We start from the raw sequence: 26,008 nt of genomic DNA, 5'->3' as shown, positions 1-26,008 counted from the left end.
TAAAATCCTTTAGAATATAAAAGTCTAAAAAATAATCCTTTGTTCACTGTATTTTTCTCTTTGGAGAGCTAATATCTAAGGGTAAAAAAATCCTCCTTCCTAATTTGGCCTTTTTCACAGAAGGAGAAGGGGAAAGTATATAAAAATATGTGGATTAAAACAAATTCTTAAGACTCTAAGAATCATAAGATCCTAATATTTGGCATTTAATTCTTTTTTGAAAGCAAATAAATGCTATTTTCACAAATTTTTTTTGCTTTGTTTTGGGGCCACACCCAGCAATGCTCAAGGCTTACTACTGACAGGGCTTGGGGACTAAATGAGGATGAGATGACTCCTGTCAGGCTCGCAGGATTACGGGGCTTGAACTTGGTTGGCTGCATGTAAAAATAAGCACTTTACCTGTTGAACTATTTCACTAACTCCTGTTCTCATAAATTTTAATCAATAAATCAATCAATTGTATTGAAACTATGTCTCTTAACAACACTTTTAAGCAATCTCCTCATGTATCACAATTCCAAGGAAATCTGAAGCCTCCATTACATAGGAGAATTCACTATGATCATTATCATATCAGAAAATCAGATCATTAGAATTATTTTATCATATCATATATAATATTATCATATCAGAAGATCATTTAGTTCATTGATTACCAACTTGATATCTATCCCCACTTCACAATGTCCCTATGATAAGCTTTGGCATACCTATGAATAAGTTATTTACATGGCAAGAGGATTTGGGATATGATTCACTTAAATATCATTAGATGGGATTAACCTGGATACCTAGGTGGTTCTGGTAAAGTAAAAAAATATCTTAAAATAGAATGATGATGAATATAAATCTGAGTGAGAAAAAATGTGATAGTAGAAGCAGAGGTTAGAAACTAAGTTTTGAGAATAGGGGAAAATTTGTATGTCCAGAAATGCAGGCAGTCTTGCCTCAAGAGATAGTACAGCATATAAGGTGCTTGCCTTGCATGAGGCTAAAGTAGATTTAAATTCTCAGCATCACAAATGGTCCCTAAAGCAACATCAGCTGATACCCCTGAGCACTGCCGGATGTGGCACCAAAAGTAAAACAAGGAAATGTTGGCAGCCCCAAGGAAGCTGGAAATGATAAAAAATAAAAAGGCTGGATTAACTTTTGCGTGTTATTTTTTAGCCTGCCACTTTTGTATATGAATCTATTGTTTCTAGAAGCTTTTTGGTAGAGTCTTTAGAGTTTTATAAATATAGTATCGTGTCATCTGCAAAGAGCGATAGCTTGACTTCTTCCTTCCCTATCTGGATCCCTTGATATCTTTTTCTTGCCTAACTGCTATGGCAAGTACTTCCAGTACTATGCTGAATGAGTAGAGTGAATGTGTTGATGAATGGAGTGGTAAGAGAGGGCAGCCTTGTCTTGTACCAGATTTTGGGGGAAAGGCTTTTCGTTTATCTCCAGTGATAATATTTGCCATTGGCTTGTGGTAGATGGCCTTGACTATATTGAGAAAAGTTCCTTTCATTCCCATCTTAATGAGTTTTTTTTATATCAAGAATGGGAGTTGGACCTTATTGAATGCTTTCTCTGCATCTATTGATATAATCATAAGATATTTTTTTCTTTTTGTATTATGTAGATTGATATATGGATGTTAAACCATCTTTGCATTCACGACTACTTAGTCATGACAAATGACTTTCTTAATGATGCATTGAATTATATTTGCCAGAATTTTGTTGAGGATCTTTGCATCTGTGCTCATCAGGGATATTGGTCTGTAATTTTCTTTTTTTGGCATATCTTTGGTTTTGGTATCAAGGTGATGTTAGCTTCATAGAAAGTATTTGGAAGTGTTCCTGTTTCTTCAATTTTATGAAAGAGCCTAAAAATGATTAGTAGAAGTTCCTTTTGAAAGGTTTGATAGAATTCATTAGTTAACCCAACTGGGCCTGGGCTTTTGTTTTGTGGGAAGATTTTTGATCACCATTTTAATTTCCTCAATAGTGATGGGGCTGTTTAGATATGTTACCTTAACCTTATTCAACTGTGCAAGGTTATGAGTCCGAGAATTTATCCATTTCTGTCAGGTTCTCATGTTTTGTGGCATAGAGTTTCTCAAAGTAGTCTCTGATTATCCTTTGAATCTCTGCAATATCTGTAGTGATCTTCCCCTTTTCATTTCTAATCTAGTTTATCAAGTTTCTTTCTCTCACTTTCTTCGTGGGTTTTGACAGTGGTTTATCAATCTTGTTTATTTTTTCAAAGAACCAACTTTTGCATTCATTGATCTTTTGGACTGTTTTTTGGATATCTACTTCATTGATTTCTGCTCTAAGCTTTGTTATTTCCTTCTGCCTACCTATTTTTGGTTCCATTTGTTGATTTTTTCTAATTTTATAAGCTGTGTCATAAAGCTATTCACACAGGCCCCTTCTTCCTTCCTTATGTGTGCTTGCAAAACTATAACAATCAGTGCTGGCTGGGTTGTGGAGAGAAAGAAACTCTTATTCACTGCTGGGGGGAATGCCGTCTAGACCAGCCTTTATGGAAAACAATATAGAGATTCCTCAAAAAACTGGAAATTAAGCTCCCATATGATCCAGCTATACCATTCCGAAGGATAAACCCTAGGAACACAAAAATACAAATGAAAAATCCCTTTCTCACACCAATATTCATTGCAGTGCTATTTACAATAGCCAGACTCTGGAAACAACCAAGATGCACTTCAACAGATAAATGAGTAAAGAACTGTGGTACATATAAACAATGGAATATTATGCAGCTGTCAGGAGAGATGAAGTCATGAAATTTTCCTATACGTGGATGTACATAGAATCTATTATGTTGAATGAAATAAGTCAGAGGGAGAGAGATAGACACAGAATAGTCTCACTCATCTATGGGCTTTAAGAAAAATTAAAGACGTTATTGTAATAAGATCCAGAGACAATAGTGTTAAGGACTGGAAGGGCAGGAAGGAATGGCTCACAATTTGAAGCTCACCACGAAGAATGGTAAATGCTGTTAGGGAAATAGCTACACTAACAACTAGCATTACAATGTTAAAAAATGAGAGAAGTAGAATGCTTGTTGCGAATATAGGCAGGGGTGGGGGAGGAAGGGGGACATGGTAGTAGGAATAATGTACTAGAGAAGGAGGTTATTCTTTTTATTACTGAAACCCAACTATAAACATGTTTGTAATCATGGTGTTTAAATAAAGATTTATAAAAAATATACAACAAGATTAACATACTTTGAATTTACCATTTCAAAAAAAAAAAAAAGAAAATGCTGAATCACCAGAAGAATGAAGATCATTCAGAACCATAATTTTCAGATGCAAACTGTATTTCAACCTTTACTATATAAAACATTGAATGTGAAAAGTGATCTACCTCGGTGTCATATTTTCCATGTTAAGTGAAATAAGTTCAGAAGGAGAAGGACAACTGCTGGATTATCTCACTCATATGCAAAACATCAAGAAATAAAACAAAAATGCACAATATGAAATAAAAACAAACTTATAAATACTGTCACCCATTAGGTGGCAGTGAGCATGTTTTGACAACAAAATTGAGGTTACCAAATGCCAAGATGGTGGAGGAGAAAGTTTAGATATGATCTAAGGATAATGGTAGAGAATTTTTCGTACTTTGGAGGTGGAGTTGGTACAGTAACATCTTAAAGCATACACAACAGTAATGCGAGCCACATTACTGCTGCCTCACTAATAAATAAAACAAACATTGTAGGATAAACAACCACAGATATACTACATACTTTATATTGTGATGCTATAGCTATTCTTCAATCTAAGTAAAGGAGATAGTAATCATAAGATCAGGTATATATCACAGAAATAGTCATTTGCAGTCACAATAGAAAATGCATTTGAAAAAAGTCAAAATGTGATATTAAAAACTATTTGCATATTTGATTAATAGACTATAATGTTCTACTTCCATAATGCATTAAATATAAGAAATCATAAATGTAGCAGAAAGTACTGAGAATTGATGATGTCCTTACTCAATATATAAATCATAACTCTTTTCTGTTTGTTTCACTTGATAGAATTGTTATTTCTCTTATTTTGGGGACTGTCCCCACCAGTGGTCAAGGTTTACTCTTATTTCTACTCATATTTTCCTGTTAGCAGTATTCAGGGAACCATTATGCAGTGCCAGAGATCAAAATTAGGTTGGCTACATACAAGGCAAGCACTCTCCTACTTTTCCTGTCCAAGAATTCTACTGGTCATTTTCAAAGAACAAAATATCCATAAATTATTGTGATTAGGAATCATTTGCTTTATGATCAGCTCTTAATCAGATAACTTCTAACTCCACAGAGCTGCAAAATTATCACAGACAATGAAACAATAAATGTCCTCTATAACTGGATAACACTAGATAGCCTTTAGATAAGGTTTAACAATGTACTGATGACTATCCAGGAATCTCCTTGTCTATTCCAAAGGCCTTTGTAATTTTACAAAGGTTCAAGCATGGCAAATCTATACATATAGTTCAAATTTCTGAGCTACATTATTAGTAATAATGCATATTCACCTACATCCCTGTAATTGAAATTAGTAATATTTTCTTTGTATTAACATAAACTAATAATAATATATCTTAGAGGCAATAAAATCAGCCATTTCCCTAACTTGTACACTAGAGAAATTGGCTTTTGAGTTGAAGAACTTTCCCTTGGGAAAGTCTAACGTAAAAAGTAAAATAATTCTTATTATTTTAATAATAACCACTTGCCATTTACTTCTCTTATCTAGAGTTCCCTTCCTCTTGTTTTCCTCTTTTAATTCTGAACACATTTGAATGATTAACAAAATCTTATTTATATAATGGAAGGTTATTTTGCTTACTAATTGGAAGAGGAAAATTTTATCAAAGGCTTATATTTTAAGGGCACTGATACATTTGAAAAAATCATTGCTAAGCTTTGAACAACCATTACCTTCAAGATAACAACCATTGAACAACCATTACCTAGCAAGATAGTTGCTATCAAAATTTTTAAAGGAAAGTGATGAGAGAAAGAGAGAAAAAGAGGAAGAAGTTAGTTTCAAAGAGAGCACGGGCTTCTCCAGAATGGAAAGCAAGAAAACGAAGGTACACAGAGATAAGCAGGCAAAACATGTGTTCCAAGAAGAATACAAACTTGAAGAGAAAGTCCAGGCTGTCACTTTAGTATGTAAAATAAGACAATTAAATAGTGTAACTATTATAGATAATACAATGTTGTATGCATCCTTAATGAAAGGAAATGCCTAGAAAAGTCATAGACTGAGAGGAAATACTAGCAAATGGTATAGCTGATAAAAAACTCACATAATAATACTGAAATTCCTAAATTTTAGAGAAGAAAACAATATATTACAAATGAGTCAATCTGAAAATTATTTACTTTTTTTTTTTTGGCCATAGAGGCATACCTACCTGTGCTCAGGGCTTATTCTTACCTCTGTGCTCAAGGGGCCATATCAGGTGCTAGGGTTCAAAGCTGGCTAGGCATGTGCAAGTAAATTAAGAGTCCTACTTGCCATTGTGCTACATAATTGTTAGCTAAAGAATTTGGAGACTTTTGTCCACACACAACCATTTACACAGGGATGTTTATAAAAGCTTTACTTATATATTATTACCAAAATGTGGAATCAAAACAAGATGTCCTCCAGGATAAATACACTGAGTATTTCCAGAGAATAGTATTCTGTTTGCAAAATTTCATTAATCCATTATTTAGTACTTAAAAAAATGATCAAGCCACAAAAGACCATTGAAAAAAATGTAAGTGAAAATTTAATATTAGTAAGTGAAAGAAGCCTAAATGAAGAGCTTATATAATGGATGGCTCCAAATAAAAGCCACTTCTTAAAAAGCTGCGCTAAACAGTAAAAAGAAAGACTTGTGTTTGGCAAGGGGCAAAAGGTAAATAAGCAAAGAAAAAGGAGTGTTTAAGGCAGTGAGAAGAGTCTGATATATTTGTGATCGAGTAATAACAGTAAATATTTGCCACAGTACATATGCCATGTACATACATTTGCCATGGTACTAACAGTGACCCCTAGTGTAAACATTGAGTTGTGTAATTTAGATGTGTCAATTTATACAGTCATCAGAAGTACCACTCTTGAGTAGGATGCTGATATAGTAGACATTTGCAAAATCTTCTCTCAAAAAGAAAAAAAGAAAGACTGAGAGAGACAGAGAAGAGAGGAGGGAGAAGGAGAGAGAAAGGGTGTAAAAGAGAGACAAAGAAGAAAAATGTCTACCTTAGAGGAACAGACGGGGTAGGGTGGGAGCAAAACTAGGGACACTGATGGCCGAAATGATGAACTGATAAAGGGATGAGTTTGGACACTGTATGACTGACTAAAAGTAAATCATAAACAACTTTGTATCTTATAATACAATGAAAAATTTGTGAAAAAAGTAAAGAATCCTATTCCTATTAAAAATACTTAATATTAAAAATGCTGTGAACATAAAACTACTCCAAGAATCTTAAAAACTGTATCCGAGGCTCTGCAAGAAAAGAAAAATCTCAACTGTATAGATATCACCTTGACTATCAACTTACTTAATATCTTCCGGAATATCTAGGAAGAAGCCCAACTTCAATGGCTGCTAATTTATAAGTTTAAGTAAATATCTCTCTCTTAGTGAAGGGTAGAGTTTGAACAATAAAATCCACTTTAGTAAATGCTTAAAGACAATTTTTGATCCCAAGATATCTATAGTATAATACATAGCTAAAGAGAGTGACAGGAATGTAGAGAAGATGAAGCTAAAAGGAGATAGGAGCTATGATTCTGAGTTATGAAAGAGACAGAAAGGGTGCAGCATTCCAGGATGTGCAAAGGCTCTACCAGGAACTTCAAATACATGAGGAAGTCCAGAATTCAGATTTGTTTAAAGAGGAATGTATGAACCTTAGGATGTTTAACAATAATTTTATTTATTTCTACAAATTTTAGAGTCTACTAATATGCAATTGTAGCTTTTGTGAGATGTTGAGTCTCACCCAGCAGCATTTTCCCTTCATTGGTCCCCCACTGCCCTGGCCTTATTAAGCTGATCCCGTGAGAATGAGGAAAATGTGGGAAATGTTCGCTGGAAATATGACAGCCTATCTAAAGAAAACAAAGTCTTCAAAGTCAAGATTTAAGGGAAGTCAAAAACAGAGGCTGAATAGAGTGCTGACTTTTTACTTTAGATGAGTTTCTTCTTCAGAGAAATGAAGGTCAAGAATCAAGACACAGGGGCACTGATATGGTGAAGCTAGATCTGATCTTCTATATAAAACAAGGGCTATATTTTTAGTAGAAGGGTAAACTAGGAAATAATCAGTCTGCTAGTAATGGTTCAGAATAAGAAAACTTATTTATCATGGCCTGGTCTTTGATAGAGCAGAAAAAAAAAGTATCCCCCTAACACTACTTGTGGCTTGAATTTATACCAGCTGAATCTTCAGGAAAAACATACACCTGTATAGTAAAGTATTTTAAGATGTTTTATCTCAAGGCACTAGTTAAACTATTTTAAAATCTGATCGAGCAGGACACATTTAACTAAGCTTCAAAGTATTTTCACAGATAAAAAATGTATGTAGAAAATAACTAAGCATACAAAGCACTAGAAGAAAAGATATTACCATATGTAAGAATAAAAAGAAATGTAATAGATTAGCCCACAAGTTAGATAAACTTGAACTATCAGATAAACAACTTACTGTATTCCAGAGAGTACTAAATGTGACGTGTATTCATTTTATAATTTATAAGAAAAAATCATGACAAGTAAATTTTGGCACATTATTAAAACATAATATGCTTTTTAAATTGAATATGGTATTAGAATATTGGGGTAAGACAAGATTCTGTCTAAAATATTTTTGAAATTTCATAAAGTGAGTGAAACCTATAATTAGTGGAATTTAAAACCCAATGAATAAAGAATCGATTAGAAAGAGCCATTGTAATAGTGAAAAGGGAAAATTTAAAAGCCCTGGCAAACAAGGAAAAATAATGAAAAAGCCTAATATCACCTGAATTGTAACTGCTCAAGGAGGAAATAATAGGAAGGAAGGAGTGGGGGAGACAGGAGAAGAGCAGCAATAACTAGGAGTTTTCAGAATGGATGAGGACATGGATAATCAGATTGAAGGAAAACCAAGTGGAACGAAAGAAAGGTCACACGTAAACACAGCCTATTAAAACCGGAGAACCTTTCAAGAAATCTTCAGATCTAAAGAACAGATGCTAAAAACAAACAATAAAAAAACACACATCTGATTGACAGATAAATGCCCTCTGCAGAATACAGGCAGGTAAAGTTAGAGGTCCAGGAAGGGGGAGCAATGGCAGTCTTCCTGATCCTTCTTTCTTTCTTCTTGGTGGAATCATAGTTTTACTTGTAGTTACTGTCTTGAAAAGGAAAGAACATCTCCCACCCTCTTTTGTCGTAGGGTGATTTTGTGCCAGTCTGATGATGAAGGAAAAAATAATTTCCAGGAATGCTAAAAAGCCCAACTTTTGTTTGCTACTCTGAGACCTGCTTAATTTCCCTAATTTCCAATCATCTTAACTTTTATTTCCCAACACTGAATTTGTACCGAATCCTATAATTTTCTATGCTCCAAAATGGTTGGGGTATTATAACAAACATCGCTCATCCTTAATTGCAAGATGGAAATTTCTGCAATAGTGACCAGTCTGGGTTTCATTCCAGATGTTCCAATGGGTCCTCTAGCCTGCCAGGAGTGATCAGTGAGCCCAGAGCCAGCAGTAAGTCCTGAGCACTGCCAGGTATTGACCAGAAACAAAAGAACAACTAGTTTATAAATGCATACAAATAAAGGCAGTATTCTTTTTAAGTATTAAAAGCTATTTATATAGAATTTACTTTATAGCTACTTTTTCAGTGACAATAGAATAAAATCGTTTTTATAAACAAAAGAAAAAAACTTGATTATCAACAAAAATGAATAAAAAATACAAAGGAATCTTAAGCATATTTTTAAAAATGAACAGTCAGTAATCAGTTAATCTAATAGCAAATAATATATAATTAGAACCAACTATATGTTTATGTACCACTAACAAACCCAGAAGATTAATTTTTTTGTTTTGTTTATATTTGGGCCACACCCGGCGGCGCTCAGGGGATATTCCTGGCTATCTGCTCAGAAATAGCTCCTGGCAGGCACAGGGGACCATATGGGATGCCGGGATTCGAACCAACAACCTTAGGTCCTGGATCGGCTGCTTGCAAGGCAAACACCGCTGTGCTATCTCTCCGGCCCCAAAAGATTAATTTTTAAAAGGCATAATTTATGAGATACAAAATGCAGAGTTCCTAAAAATAAATTTTTGAGGTATCCAGGATTTTTTTTGAAAAATATCTGTAATATTTTGTTTTGTTTTTGGGCTACACCCAGTGATGCTTAGGGGTTACTCTGGGTTACGCGCTCAGAAATCGCTCCTGGCTTGGGGACCATGTGGGACACTGAAGGATTGAACCACAGTCCGTCCTAGGCTAGCGCTGGCAAAGCAGACACCTTACCACATAACCACAGCTCTGGCCCCATCTGTAATATTATTAAGAGTAATGACAAACTCTAAGTGATTAGAGACAAGTGATACTTATGAATACAAAGACTCAATTTCACATGGAAATCTGTTCCCCAACTTTTTTTACTCTTCCAAAATAATGTATAAATTAAACATAATTTTACTAAATATTACAACGGAAGCATGCATGTATAACACTTGTCAAGCTAAGGCTAAAATTAATGAAGAAAAATAAAATGCTAGGAAGTGTCCTGAAACTTTTATAAAGAATATAGGGTGGGGGAGGATAACAAAATTTAGCACATTTACTAAAAGCTACCAAAAATATGGTAATGGATGGTGTGTTGACAATCATCAAAAACAGGTTGACAAATGATGCTAATGTAATCATTAGCAAGAAAAAACATGGCTCCTTAACTCATTTCATAGACAAAAATCAATCTTAAAGGAAATACCTAAATACAAAATTAACATTCAAACATGAGTGTATCTTTACAACCTCAGGGAAGAGCAGTTAAGATCCAAATTTTGAGAAAAAGGCTTGGCAAGTTTGACAAGCTAGATAGAATTTAATCATCTTTGTACATATGAAAATGTTTTAGACCAACAAGAAAGCAAATATACAGTCAAGAAGAAGATAATGGATCTGAGCATAGGAGTCCATGGAGGAAAAGTGCCTGGTGGCAACCAGACTCCATATTATAGAGAACCAATTCAGGAAGTGGGACACATAGATGGGGGCGGCTCTTTCTTGGCTAAATACTTGCTGTCCATGGCAGATCTGGTGACAAGGCTGGATTATCTTCCTCTGCAAAGAGCCTCGAGGTATGTTGGCACCACATACACTGAGAAAGGCTGCCCACACAAGGCCAGGAGTAAACCATCTCCATGGCTACGAGGAACTCCTATGGTGGCACTTGAGAGATGAGACAAGGCTAGCCCACAAGCCTTATGCACATGTCCTTATATTATTTATTTTAAAGACAGACCATGCTCTGAAATATATCAGTCTATCTAAGCCCTTTTAGGATATCTGTTTTTTCTACCATAGAGGTAGAGGTGTAGTTCTGGTTACATACTGAGACTTGACTCCTTTGACAAAGAAATTGCTTCTGACTAAAAGATCCCCATCACATTGTGGGAAGTTTGGACTCTGGAACTCAGATTTCTGGACCCTGGCTCTGAATGGTGTCTGCTTATGAGGAAGAGAGAGACCCCTCAGCAGAGTGCCATACCAGCATGATTTCCATTCCTCTTTGAATGAGGCCATCTGGTATCTTATTAATACTTAAGCCACAAACGGATAAAACACTTGGTGTTCTGATTGCCACTCTGTGTACTCAATAAAGGGATGACTTCTTTTTGTAACAGCATGAGGATAAGCATGGACAGTTGAATACTTTAGCAGGATCAGTGCATTATGGCAAGGAGAAAGTTTCAAGTCCTACTCTCCTGTGCCCCACCCTGTTGCTAGGTGTTACCTCCCAAACACCAACTCCAGTCAACTTCATTTTATGTATCAAGACTTGCAGTTACTATAGGATGTGGGTCACTGCAGGTGTTCTTTAAGAACTCTGAAGAAGGGGCCAGAGTGATAGCTCAGTGGTAGGGCATTTGCCTTTCACGAGTCTGATCCAGGATGAACTTCGGTTCAATCCCCGGTGTCCCATATGGTCCCCCAAGCCAGGAGCGATTTCTGAGCACATAGCCAGGAGTAATCCCTGAGCATCACCAGGTGTGCTCCCCCTACCCTCCAAAAAATAACCCTGAAGAACCAAGTCTAATCTTTCTTCTCACTGGAAGACAGAGAGCTGGTGACTCCCATATCACTAAGCCCCTTTCTTTCTTTGCTAGTTTTTTGTTGTCTTACTGTTAATCTTGGATAGTAAGATTCAAGTAGAAGTTCATCAGAGCCTACACTAGGTCCCTGTAACTAATGGAGACCCCAAGAAGCAAAGCCATCATTTTCGGCTCTTAAGTTACCAAAAAAGCTTCTAATAGGAGCACCTGTCAGATTCAGCTAAACAGCTCAAAGCCTGTCACTTGCTTCTAAAACGACGGGACTCTTACTACTAGCCTTTCAATTTCTGATGAGCTCTCCAGACATTTGCTTCAACAAAGCTCTGTTTTCTCCTAAACATTTTAGCAGTGGCTCACAAAAAGGCCACTTCAAAATATCTTTTTTATGTTCAAATTATTTACTTCCTGAAATATTTATTTCCTTTGAGGAACCTCAAAGTTGCACGTATTATGAACGACTGACAGGGCTCCATATGTTACTTCTTACAACCTGAGAAGCATTGGTCAATCTAGAGATAATCCTAGTGATATTGAATCAAAGTTTTTGATTGAATTGCTGTTCTTCTTAAAGACTAGAGTAGATTTATGTCACAATGCCTGATGGTTTATTCTGCAATCATCAGCTCCTCCTCTTTATTTTTTTCCTTTCAAATCAGGCAGTTTTATTATAACTAGGACCTCATACAGTTAACAAGCACTGGAAAACATTTTAAAATTTAATAACCACTCTAATCATATAAAGTCTCAGAGGTTTGACTCTGAAAAGAACTTGCTACTTTAATTAGCTCTATTTCTCTGGAAAAGTAAAGGAGTTTTCAAGTACAAAAAGTCATAAGGGAAGTTGGACAAAGAGCTCTTAGTTACAAAACCAAAAAAACAGGACTTCATAAAAATTAAATTAGTAAATGAGTTCAATACATTTTGGAAAATTGGAAGTTGTCAAAAATGGAGAAAATATTTGCAACCCACAGATACATCTGACAAAAGTCTTGTATCTAAAGTAGATAAGAAATTTCACAATTCATGTAAAAGGAGAAAAATGCAATTAAAACAGAGGAAAGGTCTGAAAGACATCTCTTCAAAGAATGTATACAAATGGTCTACATGCAGGGGCAGAGCGATGGTGCAGCAGTAGGGCATTGCCTTGCACGTAGCTGACCCAGGACAAACCTTGGTTTGATTTCCCGGCGACCCATAATGGTTCCCCAAGCCAGGAGCGATTTCTGAGTGCATAGCTAGGAGTAACCCCTGAGCATCACCCGGTGTGGCCCCAAAACAAAAAACAAAAACAAATAAAACAAACAATAAAATAAAAAAAACAAAAAACAAATGGTCTACACACATTTTTAAAAATGTTTAACAATGTTAGTCACTGGGAGAAAGCAGGTAAAAACCATGATAAGATCTCCTTCACAATGAGAATGGGTAACCTTTAAAAAAATAACTATAAGCATTTTGTGAAGATGGAACAAAAGAATCTTCACAAATTACTGGTGGGAATGTAAAATGATGCCATCTCTTTGGAAAACAATGGCAGTTCTTCAAGGCTAAACCAGAGAGTAATCATATTATATAACAATTTCTCTTCCAAGTTTATGAGGAAGACTGTTATTTTTAAAAGAATGGAAATTATCCCATATGTAAGGGATTTACTTACTGAGATTCCACTTTAGGCCTGTTGTTGTGACTTGGTTGCATGGATGTCCCACAGGAATAAGGCCACACCAGTTGCCTTCTAATCCAGTGTCCACTCGCAATCTGTGCTTGCCCTGAAGTCGAGAAGGAATAATCATTAGGTGGAGGAGGAAGAAAAGTAAAGTCATTTACTGTCCATGGAAGCCATGGCTGTATTCACCATCCGAGGGACTTTATATGGCCCATTTTATTTGACAGAGTTATATAAATAACCATAGCAGCATCAACTTGACTTGATACTAAAAGTACCTTCACAAGGTTGCTAACTGCTAATTATCACTTTCCCCTATGTGACTGCAGAAGCTTGCAGAGAGCAAGTAAGTATGGGATTATATAGATAGAAAAGATAGATTTTTGTTTTGTTTTGTTTTGGGGCCACACCTGGTGATGATCAGGGCTTGCTCCTGAATCTGTACCCAGGAATCACTCTTGGCAGTGGTTCAGAGACCATATGGGACACCATAGAATCAAAATTGGGTTGACCAAATGCAAGGGAAGTGCTTTAACTACAGTACTATCACTCCAGTGCTCTGCAAAGATAGATTTAAGCTTATCACCCATGCCTGTTGGCCTGTCTTCCCATGGAGACATGGAATGCTTTAGGACACACAAATCCAGGGTCCTCAATTTGTTCAAGGACAAATAAAGTTTTGGGCCAAAGGAGTGACTTAAAGGGCTAAAAAAATGCTTTGCATGCAGAAACCCCAAGTTCAATTCTTAGAGTCTTGAGTGCTCCCAGGATTGGTCCTGGGCAGCAAGCTAGAAGTGTGGCCCAAGCAAGGCTTGGTGTGGTTCAAGTTCACCTGCTATCTCCATGAAGAAACACTGATTCCTAAGTAAAATCTCTTTCTCTGACAGCAGGGCTTCTGACTCTGAGACTGGACTGTCAGTCTTTCTGGAGGTGAACCTGCTCCCTAAGTTAACAATCCTCAGAAATGCTTCAATGAGATAAATAGAGGATCTGCCCAGGGAGCTGATGTGCTTCTTCTAGACCAGTTGTGAAACCATTTACCATGTTTCCAATTTTCTTGCTTATAAGTAGCCAGAGTCAAAAGTAATGCTCAATCTAGCTCTAGTGCCTGCTTGTAAACTGAGTATATGGAAACATTTCTTCCTAAAAGAAACTATTTCTGTTTCTATATGATTCACTATCCTTCGGATATACTTTATTTATAGAAATATACCTTAAGTGCTTATGGGATAATACCAAGGTGAACATGCATTATTCATATAACTCTGAAAAGTAAGTCCTAATAGAGATTCTTTATTTTTACAAAATATTTTACAAGTCTATTTAGTATAGGATATAATTCCCAACTAAAGTTTCTACATCTATTATCACCATTTCACTTTCATTCTAATTATGCTTAAACTTCTGAAAATTTACTACATAAACAGACCTGGAATAGGCATGAACAGGTTTGGAAATGTTCCTGGCTCAAAGGAACATATATAGAGAGGCTCTATATAGAGAACAAAACAGTTGCTCCTAAGCACCCAAAACAACCACATAGTTGTTTTAGATAGAGCAACAATACAGTGGATAGGACATTTGCTTTGAATGTGGCTGACTTGGGTTTGATTTCTAGCACCCCATATAGTCCCCCAAGCACTGCTAGGAGTAATTCCTGAGTGCAGAACCAAGGGTAACCAACCCCAGAGGGATAAAGAAAAAGAAAACAAAACAATCACACTGTGCTTTTACCCATCAGGGGAAAAAAGTTTGTGTTGACTGTTTTTTTATGCCTTGAACTTTCTTAGAGAATTTTCATATAGAATTTCCCTCTAATATGACATAGTTCCAATAGCTTGCCACATAAATCTGTGTGTTTAGAGTGGTTTCCCTCCCATTTATTTACTTTTGATTATAGCTATAATTCTCTTGGAAGATAAACATACTAAATATAATGTCAATTATTACCCATAGATGACAAACAATACGCAGCAATAAATTATATCATGGGCTGCTGCAGAATGACAGGGTTGAGAAGACAGAGATTCTGCTTTCCCTTTAACTGCTCTGGCCAGAGCAACAAAGGGAAAGAACGCAGCTGTGAGTGAGGCTGAGGGCTGAAGCTGCTTCACAACCGCCTACCACCATGTACCCCATTCTGACCATCCTGGAGTGATCACAGACATTCTATAGTCTCCTGAGTAAAGGGTCAAAGGAATCACAGGGAAAAGAGGGGGCAGACAGTTACACCTGGCTCAGAAGATACTACATGATCAGTGACCAAGCAAAAGGATGCTGAACACACTCGACTTTCTCCTTCCATATGATAGAGGGACCCGAGGATCTCCAAGATGACTTAGTTCCTTCCTACCTTTAATGAATAGCTTTCTTTAACTGTTGATGCTCTGAGAAGTGTTTCTCCAGTAGGCTGATAAAGTATATTTGGGGCTCCAGAGCCCATCAGAAATGACTGATGATAGGAATCATAAATGCTTATTTCAGAGTGTAGATATCAACTGCCTAAGAAAGGATTCTTCATCTGGTATCACATAATACAAAGGAAATAGTACATACACCTAGTAAATTTTAGTGTTCCAGGGAGAGGAGGGAGCTATTAAAAAATGCACTGATATAAGTAACACGGTGATAAGTTTTCTATTTCAGTCTGGCTATATATTCAAGGTCTTCCTCATTATTTTTAGAATCAACAGACCTTAAAATTTTCCATTAGGGAATGAACTCGTTTGAGGCTTTGAAGTCATGGATTGGTCTCAGCCTACAACTGGTTAACTTTTTGGGGAAAAAAAAATCACTTGATTCACAAAGGTTTTAGTCATGTTTGAATGGTCCTTGTGTTTGTAAATATGAGGGGAAAAGTTTTTAAAGCTTAAAGGGCTGCAAGAGTATGCATTATTTCCCTAAACATTCTTAAGTCTATGTGACATTAAAAAATAAGGAATAACAAAAGGAATAGTTCATTGGTCTCCAACTTTCTTGATTCCTAATATATTCTTGCCTATATATGATCTGACACAGGCAGACATCCAGCCTGCTGGGAACAAACTTCCCTAAAGATTTATGCCATTACTGGGGACAAGAGGCACACGAACTAATCATTTACTTCCATCTGCTCTTATGATTCATTGCCTGGCTTCCTGTTCAGTCTCTTGCTTGGACCCAAGATAACTCTTTGAAGTCAAAGGCAGTTCTCTGCCTCATAAATGAACAAAAATCAATCATCCACAGCAGCTCACCTTTACAATGGTGGTTATTTTACATACTAACAACCTTAATAAAATGTGAATAGGTGATTTGGAGAAAAATAACAAAGAGAGAGAAGCCATGATTACATGATTACAACCCTGTTAAGGACATGAAGCATCTCAGGAGCACCCACCCCAAGAGTGTACCCCAAGTTAGAGTGAAAGTCACAGACATGGCTGCCTAATGAAGGGGTGAGAAATCAGGTATATTAGTACTGCAGCTCTGCTGTGAATTGATGGCATTGTTTATGGTATAGTTGCTATAGGTTTTGCTGTTGCTGATTCTGCTGAGAGCACAACTCTCAATGGCTTCTTGTTGCCCTATTAATTGTTGCAATCTCAGACAAAGAAAAACTCCCTTAAGTATCATCCTATACAATGCTTTGGGTTATGCCTATTGGAGAAGGGAACAGACTAAGTCATTGCTGGGTCCTGTTTTATCACTGCGTATGTGATAGAAATCCTGAGCAGAGAAGCCCAACCCTTGAGAATTCTGTGTTATTTCCTAAGCTAATAGTCCGCACTTCTTCCATTCTCAAGAATTGTATTTGTAAATTCCTCAGCTTAGAGAAATAAAAACAACTTTCAAAGGTTAGCTCCATTTTTTAATTCTTATGTCCATAGCAATAGTGAACAAAGTGGGCAGATCATTCCGCTGACCTCTCCCTTCTGCAAATGATAAGGGAACAGAGTGAAAAGCCCAGTTCAATCTGAATTTCGTTTCTAAAAAATAACAGTGTGGAGCAAGAGAGACAGGGCAGAGGTGAAGATGCTTGTTTGGCTAATTTTGCATACCCAGTTTGGTCCTATATATGGTCATCTGCAAGCCACCAAGGTGACTCCTGAGCAAAAGAATTAGAAATGACCCCTGAGCACCACGGAGTATGGCCCAAACTTCTCCCTCCATCACCCTCCTCAATCCCAATTACCAAGGCATCTAGGTCCACATTATTTATGCTGAAATATTTGAGTATGGATTTCACCCAAACTAACAAACAAAAGCCAACCCAGGCAATTTAATAAGACCATTATAGAGCAGATGCTTACAGATGAGCTTTTTTCTTTTTAAAGTCACTTTCTATAGGATAGAAAGAACTCAAGGAATAAGTATCTTTGTTACTTTATAAGTGGAGGAACAACCTCATACTGCTGTTATAGCATAACGTATGCCTCATGGCTGATTGCAGCTCAAATTTCTGGTAAATGTTTAGGATCATATAAATGACATAGTGTGATATATTCATTAAATTTAAGATGAACTTCCAGTAGCTCATCTTTTGCTATTTTGTTCAAGTACTAAAAAATTTTATCTACAAACTCCACAGGAAATTTAATATCCGCAGAAAAGGAAAAGTGAAAGAGGTGGTTGGAATTGTGTCCACTGAATTTCCCAGGTAAAGAAGATCCATTTTTACTGCAAAGACAGGCTTCTGTGGGGATATCTGCTCATACTGTTTGTTCAAAAAGGATTCAAAGGAAACATAAGAGAACTGGGCTTCCCAGAGAATCTGCTGTTGTGAAAACTCAAGATTTAGAAAACCTGCCTCTTTCTTTTGTCTTGTTTTGGGTTTTATGTTTGTTTGTTTGTATTTTTTGGTGACATTTGAAGTTATCAAAACTTACTCCTGGCTCTGTACTCAGGGATCACTCCTGGCAAGGCTTATGGTATTAGGGATCAAGTCAAGGTCAGTTGCATGCCAGACAAGAAGTACCATCGCCCCACCATTCCCGCTCCAAAACCTGTGTATTTCTTTCATTCTGCATCACAAATACATAGTTTAAAATACAAGTACATTTCAATTTGACACCCACATAATATTACGAATGATTGTAATCACTCTACAATACATTCCATTGAACACTATTTATAGATAAGACTGGACTAATTATATTTTCAGGTTCTTTTGAGGAAAAAGAGAAAGCTTAAAAGGATGGAAGAAATACTTTTGTATGCGAGAGTTCTGGGTTTGATTCCAGCACTACAGGATCCCAAAGCAACATTACCAGGAACTACCCTGAGCACAGAGCTGGTCTCAAGCCCTGAGTATCACCGGTGTGGTCACCAAAACCAATAGCCAAACAAAACCTATATTTGTCTCTTTTTAAGTTTCAGGAAGTCTTGACACACAAGCATGAAAATTGTTGTGAACAGTCTTATAGCAAGATAATTCTATTTACTTTTAAGTTTCCCAAAGCTATTTGATTTTGAGCAATTTTATTAAGTACCCCAGTGAAAATGTTAACTTGGAATATTAATTTTGTAGTCTTTAAAACTATGGAATTTTACTTAATTCTGTAGTCTGAACAGTTTAATGATATACTTTCAAATTAATATCATCCATTTGATTTTCAATTTGGATATTAATGAATAACCTTAGGCCGAAAATATGTGTGCTTTCAATTTGATTCAACAATTTAGTAACTATCTTGAGGTTATTATCCAAAGAATTTTTATTTTTAATTTTTTAAACATTTATTTATTTATTTACATTTTTTGGCCAGACCTGGTGGTGCTCAGGGATCACTCCTGAATCTGTGCTTTGAAATCACTTCTGGCAAGCTCGAGGAACCATGTGGAATGCTGGGAATCGAACCCGGGTCCATCTTGGATTGGCCACTGCAAACACACTACCAGTCTGCTATTACTCCGGCCCCTCAAAAGAATTAATCCTAGTTATTTTGTTTATTCAGAGGTAAAAATATTTATGAAATATGTAGATATATTAGAGATACTAAAATACATAATGATAGGATAATTTCCTTATTATCCTATTTTATCCTAATTATCCCATAATGCTTGACTTACTTAAAATAAAATGATAAAATCTATCTCAGCATTCATGTTTTTTGGTTTGTTTTACAATGTGGCATGTTCTATTTTTATGTCTTCCACTTGGTTCCAGTGAGATAAAATAATACAGTGAATCCTCTCAAAGAAATGTCAGAATTCTACTTCTTCCTCCCCCAAAATATAAAGGTGCTTTTAAAGACAGTTTCTAAAGATAATTCTGAACCAATCCCATCCAAAAGTGGAAAAGTGGAATACATGTGACGATGTATTCTGAGTCAAAGAGTGAGGGCAGAGTTTTCTTATGCTTGTTTCCAATGTTACTCAATATAAAGTATCGATCTCCATGTTATATTCTACATTTGGGAAGGCCTATATGTATTATATATACTATTATATAATAACCCTGTGAGGACTTATTTGCCAGAGGTAGGGTTCAATGGGCGCCATTGAGGGAGTGGTTTTAGAGCCACCTGTGGAGATGCTGATCTTGGCTTTGTGCTCAGCAATCACTTCTGTCAGAACTCCAGGGGACTGAACTTGAGTTGATCAGCTGCATGCAAGGCAAACACCTTAACCTTTATACTATTTTTGGGTCCATATTTCTAAACTCAACTTTAATAATTTTCAAAGCAAACTCTTTTAATTATGAAAAATCTTTATGTATTCCAATTTAACATAGATGGCTTTGAGTAGCAACAATCAATATGAAATATTACAATTAGTTATTATAGTACATTTCTAAAATGCAGTCACCTCTTTGTCCTTAACAAAAAAAAGCACAACCAAATTTTGTTGAAGACAAAGACCATATCTTTTATTTCTGCTGGATTTATACCACAGCAGAAGGAATATATTAAGTGTCTAATATATGATTAATGACTTCAGGCAAAAAGAACGTTGGTAATAATAGGTGTCAATAATATTAGGAAGAGATAAGAATCTGAGTATCTGAGGAGGTTCATTTAAAACAAAAATCCTCCATTATATTTGAGTGGATCCAAGTTATTGTAAGCACAAACAGGAACCTTCTTGTACTCCCCCTCCCCTTCTCAGACCCATCAATCCCCCAGGCACTTCTCAGTCCCATTATCCCAGAAGCTGCAAACCATTAAGAAGTGTTGGATGCGTTGGAGGGCTAGGGGTACACAGTGAGAGCATGGAGAGATTCTAGAATGATCCTATTCATTATCCCTAATAAAGTCCAGGAGGGGCTTCTGCTGGCTGAGACACAGTGCGGCTGACACTCTGTACACTTAACTGAGTTGGGTGTTTGGTTGTTGTTTACCCCTCCCTTTTCTGTTCACAAAGCTCATGGGATGTTGTTAGTGCTCCTGGAAAAGGGGAAGAGAGGCAACTTTGCATTTACTTATTTCAAAGAGCATGACTAACAGCCAGAGAGCAACACAGCTTTATAAACTGGAGTAAATAATGAGAAAGCCTCAGAGAAAAAGAGTAGTGAGGTGCAATGTTTGAATTTGTATGTCCCAATAATTTGCCAGGTGCCATAATTCTAACTACTTCCAGTGACACTTTCTAGTGAGGTAGAAAGCATAGAATTAGTACTGCCTAGACCTGCTTAAAATGATTGGCATCACAAATGGTAGCTGTGGTAATCAAAATCAAACATATGATGACTTCAAATTTCATTTTATTTTTAGGGCCACACCTGGCAGTGCTCAGGGCTTAATTTTAGCTCTGTGTTCAGGGATCACTCCTGGTGAACTAGAGGAACCATATGGGGTACTGGGGGATTGAACCCAGGTCAGTCTTCTGCAAAGTAAACACCTCCCTGATGTAATGTCATTTGGGTAAAATTCCTTTTGTTTCTATTACATTATCAAGTGTGTCTAGATTGTAAAAACGGACCCAAACTATTTCATTCCTCTGATTTTCTTCCCTTTCCTAGGGGGTAGAGTGGATCTCCTGGGCCATACTCAGCTTTCCTCAGGATCACTCCTAGGGAAGCTCTAGGGGTCATATATCATATTGGAACAAACCCAGGTTGGTCAGCTACATACAAAGCAAGCACCTTCTTAAATGTACTATCTCTCTGGTTTCTAAATTTCCTACCATTTTTCCTTTTGGTTCTCTGCATTTAATCCCCAAGTTAGGCTTTTTCAAAACCTTAACTGAAGTTATCCTAAACAACATATAGCTGTGCAGCAAATGTAAGAACTGATAAATGGCTGAATATCTTCTGTGGTCACCACTATTTTCAATATTCCCATTCTATTTAAAACTCCTAATTCATTTTAATGTTCTTGGCTAGTTACTAAATATAATGGAGGGTGCTATAACAATATATGGAATACTCATTCCTCTCTAAACATACTTATTGGGAGTCAGAGAGATATCAGCAGCCCAACCACATGCCTTGCTTGGATTAAACTATACCCAGGTTCAATCACTAGTGCCACCTCAGCTCCTAGTAAGTCTGAGAACAATCCACAAGCACAGAGCCCCTGTAGTGGTCATAATAAATAATATGTTAGATCTACCTTCAACCTCCTCACTGAGTCTCCCTCCCCACATAGGAAACTCTCCTATCTTTGAAATCTTTCTATGTTCCTTCCTTCTGAAGTCTGGCTGTCCATTAAATTCTTTCTGTGGTATGAGTCTGAAAAGGAAGCTATCTTCACATCTCCCCATTTGAGTTCACCTGAGAGACTATAGTACAGAGTGGTGTGTAGGGAAGGGCTCTGGAGAAGGATTTCCTGGACTAAATATTTTTTTTCTCTGACATGTCTGTGTTTCTGTTTCCTCATCTAGAAAACCAGAATAAAGGGGCTATTAGAAGGAGAACACAATCCAATAGGTGAAGTACTTGCAACAGGGCCAGGGACAAAGTTAAGTGGTCTATAAGCACTTGCTATTAATTATTTTAATCATATGTAATAATTATAATGGGAAAGAAAGTAAGGCACTGCTTGTTCATTTTAGACTTTATCTGCCTGTTTTTTTTTTTTTGTGGGGGGGGGGAGGGTTTGGGCCACACCCAGTGACATTCAAGGGTTACTCCTGGCTATGTGCTCAGAAATCGCTCCTGGCTTGGGGGACCACATGGAATGCAGGGAAATTGAACCACGGTCCATCCTAGACTGCTAGACTGCTGGGCCACCTAAGATTCCTAATATTGGAACTTGGGACAACTGAATACACAAGAAAGTAAGTCTAAAGTACCCAGAAAGAGGCCTGGGGAGAATACAAGTGAGGCAGCATGTGCCTAGCATGTGCACATCCTCATCTTAATCCTTGGCACTACATGATCCTTTGAGCACTTCAGCACTAAGCACTGCTGGTTCTGCCAAGCACCAGTGGGTAATGGCCCCTATAATAATAAAAATATAAATAAAGAACAAAATAAGTCCAAGTTATTAGACTTACTGGCAAACTCTGAAATACAAAAATTTTTACTATTGCTTTGAGTCACCAGATTTTTGTGCCTTTGATTACAGAGATAAATAAACATATATCAGCTGTTTCTTCCTTCATCTGCAGTATCTCTGTATCCCCCTTGCTATTGCTTCTTATTTCCTTATTTTCTTTACGCATCCATAAGCTTAAACAGAAGTGTGTGCCTGTGCTTGTGTGTGTGTGTGTGTGTGTGTGTGTGTGTGTGTGATATCTCTTCTAAAACATGTAGGAATGACAGTTTCCTCATTTGTTTCTATAGGAAAATTATCAGCCTTTATTTTCCTAAAACTATTAATCTGACAAAGGCAAAGATGAAATCAGAGGAAAAGGATTCTTACCAGTCATTACGTTTCATCATAATGAAATTAAGATAGATAGCATAATCATTTAAATGGAACATTCTATGTTTAACTATACATATTCTTAAACTAATCATTTTTAAAATATGATTATTTAAAACCTTTACTTCAGAGAAAGAATAAGTCAGCTTTGATAATGCAGCTGGCCGAGGTGGGTAGCACCAGAAATAAAGTACATTAACTGTATCAATTTCTATCCAAAAGTCGCTTATGCAATATCATGAAATTCATGATAACATATGACTAAATAGCTATGCTGAACTGCATTTAGATGTGACCACATTTCCAAAATTGGATCCTTTAATCCCAGCTACGCTAGTTCCAGAGAAACGCAATAGACTTTATTGTCCACCTTATGCTTTCTATTCTTCTAATATTTTTATAGAGTAGAAAATGTTTTAGCTTTGCAGGTACTAATTTATGGTAGCATAGAAACTCCACAATGATGGAAAAGAACAGGTACTCACAACAAAGCAGAATTACTAACATATTTATGGTCTTATCATTTGACAGGGAAGGTCAGAGCTTTTTTGAGTTTATTCATAACCCTGCACCAGCTTTCAATTCTCTGAAAATTGCTCCTTGATACCTGGCTTCCCTGAAATCACAAGAGAGTGGCAGTTACTCTCCTGTGGCATAAATCAGATTCTAAATAACTGATAGCACTGTTTCCCTCTGAACATGGGGAAAAAAAGCCCTGCATTTTCTTTGTTGAATGCTGGCACTTAGAGAAACTAAGGCTACTTTTAAGGTTTAATTTCTAAATTCATTTCTAAAAACCTGGTCCTAGAGATGACAAAAAAATGGTTGCAATTTTGTATGCTGCTGATGCTTTAATATCCACTTTTCTTTCATTCTCCAAATCCAAATTAAATTCTATCATGGATTTAGTGACTTCTTACCATTGTGAATCCTATTGCTATTAACCTAGATAGAACTTTTTTATCCCATATATAAAATATTCAAAATGTGTGTAATTTGGGTGTATATTAACACAAGTCATGATACCATGGTTCAGGAAATGACAGATAAAGGTATATGCAACTTAGAAATGACTCACAAATCACAGAAATGTGTAATAAAAAAAGTCAGAAAGGAAAGAAAACTATGATTTCTTTTTTTCTATAAGATGCCAGCTAGTTCCTTGTTGCAGAGGACCTTAACAAGTAGGTCATGTAAGACTTTATTTGTCCTAATAATTAGTAACATTATTTTTTCTAAATACTTGGCAGTAATACATTTTGTTAGTACCTGTAAAGTGTTTGAAAACTACATCTTGTGAAAAGGAGTTTAACACTAAAGTTCATTCATCGGCAGATATGCGTGTATCTTCTTTTAAGTATCTAAGAAAATAATTAAATGCCACTTCTCCACGAAGGGCTATCTAGTTCATCAGTTTATAAGAGAACACTTGCACTCCATCTCAGAGACTACATTTTAGCTTCCATCCTTCACTGTGTTGACATGAACAATTTTTAGGGCTTCAACCACACTGAGAATCAGTGTAAAATCTGGATTTCAAGTCTCAGGGATAGCACAGACTTTTCTCTATATTGGCTGTGTGACCTTGGACAATTAGACTGATCCATGTCTCAATATCCTTACTCTCCAAACCAAGGTAATGCTATTATCTGGCATCACAGAGTTGTTGTAATAGTCAGACTAACTTGTCCATATAAATCATCGAGAGCAGTGCTAGGCACATTGTCTACCATAAATCTATGCATTTTATTATCATTTTGTCAAGGCTGATAAGAAAGGACTAAGATGAGTTTAATGGGTGAACAATGTAGCTGAATCGAGCCAAAAGGCCAGAGTTGCCATCTCATCTCACATGATAAAGGTTCACCTGCCATGCAGACCCTAGAACTCCAGGGAACCTGTAATTGCACCTCATTTCCTGGTCCTTCTGAGGTCTAGAAAGGTTGTCCATCTCCAAGAGGGTAAAGATGGCTGAGAGCCAGGCTGGAGAGAAAGAGAGAGAGTACAAGGGTTAAGGCACTAACTTTGAAGGATACCAAATCGGGTTCAATCCCTGGCACCACTTATGGTTCCCTAAATACTGCCAGGAATGACCCTAAATGTGCTCTAAACTGTCCCCAATCAATTATGAAAATTATAAAGTTGAGAATTACTTTGGGGATCAGTTAAAAATAGCAGGGTTTGCTTATAAGTTGAATTCCCTGCATGTTCTTCTAGGCAAGTCTGCAACACCAAAGTGATTCAAGCTTCATACTGGAAAAGTCAGAGCTAGAACAACAGAATTAAGAAAATCTAGATTGGTGAATGACAATAAAATCTTTGTAGTTCTACATTCCTGGAACTCTGGGTAGATTTTTGCGGCATTCATCTGATATTTGAGGATAATCCAGAATCTCCACCTCACCAGGCAACATGTCCTCTTTCTGGTCATGTATTCAACAACAGGAACATGATTTATATTGATCACCCTTTCTACTCCTGGCTGTCAATGCAATAACAAAGGCTATATTACAACATAGCCCAGCATAGCAAAAGATGGCCTTGTTGAACAAAGGTAAAAATTTTGTGTCAACAGGATTGCAGGGGCTATATGCATTGGGATAGACTGTTCCCTGAGGATCCTGGATTTAAGAAGAAAGACATGATGTAGGTTAAAAAAGCATTTTGGCAGAAACAGAATTACCAACTTGGCAGGATTCTAGTAAATAGTTATAAAACTATAAAAATGGTGGTTCACAGTCCAAGGAGAAAACATTTCTAAAAAGTTCTAGGCAATGTGTAAAGGAAATAAGTTCTTTGTTCAATTGAACAGAGGAATTTTTTGTAGTCAGCTGACATGGGTTTAATCCCCAGCACCTCGAAAGATGCCCCGAGCACCATGAGTGATCCCTCAGTATAAGGTCAGGAGAAAGCGGAACACAGCCAGGTGTGGCACATAAACCAAAAAGGAAAAAATAAAGAAAATTAAGAAGAAAGAAGAAAGATTAGTAGAAAAATCACAAAGTTAAGACTAGAATAATAGTATAGAGAGGGTAGGGTATCTGCCTTTCATATGGCTGTCCCAGATTTGAACCTAAAATCCCATACGGTCTCCCAAGAATCGCCAGGAGGAATTCCTGAGCACAGAGCCAAGATCACCCATGAGTACTG

General features: G+C 36.7%; 1 protein-coding gene across 1 annotated transcript in view; it reads right to left on the bottom strand.

Moving 5' to 3' along the window:
* The window catches only part of TPK1 (thiamin pyrophosphokinase 1), a 408,298-nt gene that overhangs the window by 100,085 nt on the left and 282,205 nt on the right, over positions 1-26,008 (bottom strand). Inside the window, exon 7 of the mRNA XM_049784170.1 lies at positions 13,059-13,170. Within this exon, the coding sequence (XP_049640127.1) occupies positions 13,059-13,170 (112 nt within the window). The remainder of the gene's footprint in view (positions 1-13,058; positions 13,171-26,008) is intronic.

This window comes from Suncus etruscus, chromosome 1 (genome assembly GCF_024139225.1).
Source record: "Suncus etruscus isolate mSunEtr1 chromosome 1, mSunEtr1.pri.cur, whole genome shotgun sequence".
Lineage (NCBI taxonomy): Eukaryota > Metazoa > Chordata > Mammalia > Eulipotyphla > Soricidae > Suncus > Suncus etruscus.
This window is presented reverse-complemented; position numbering and strand designations above follow the sequence as displayed.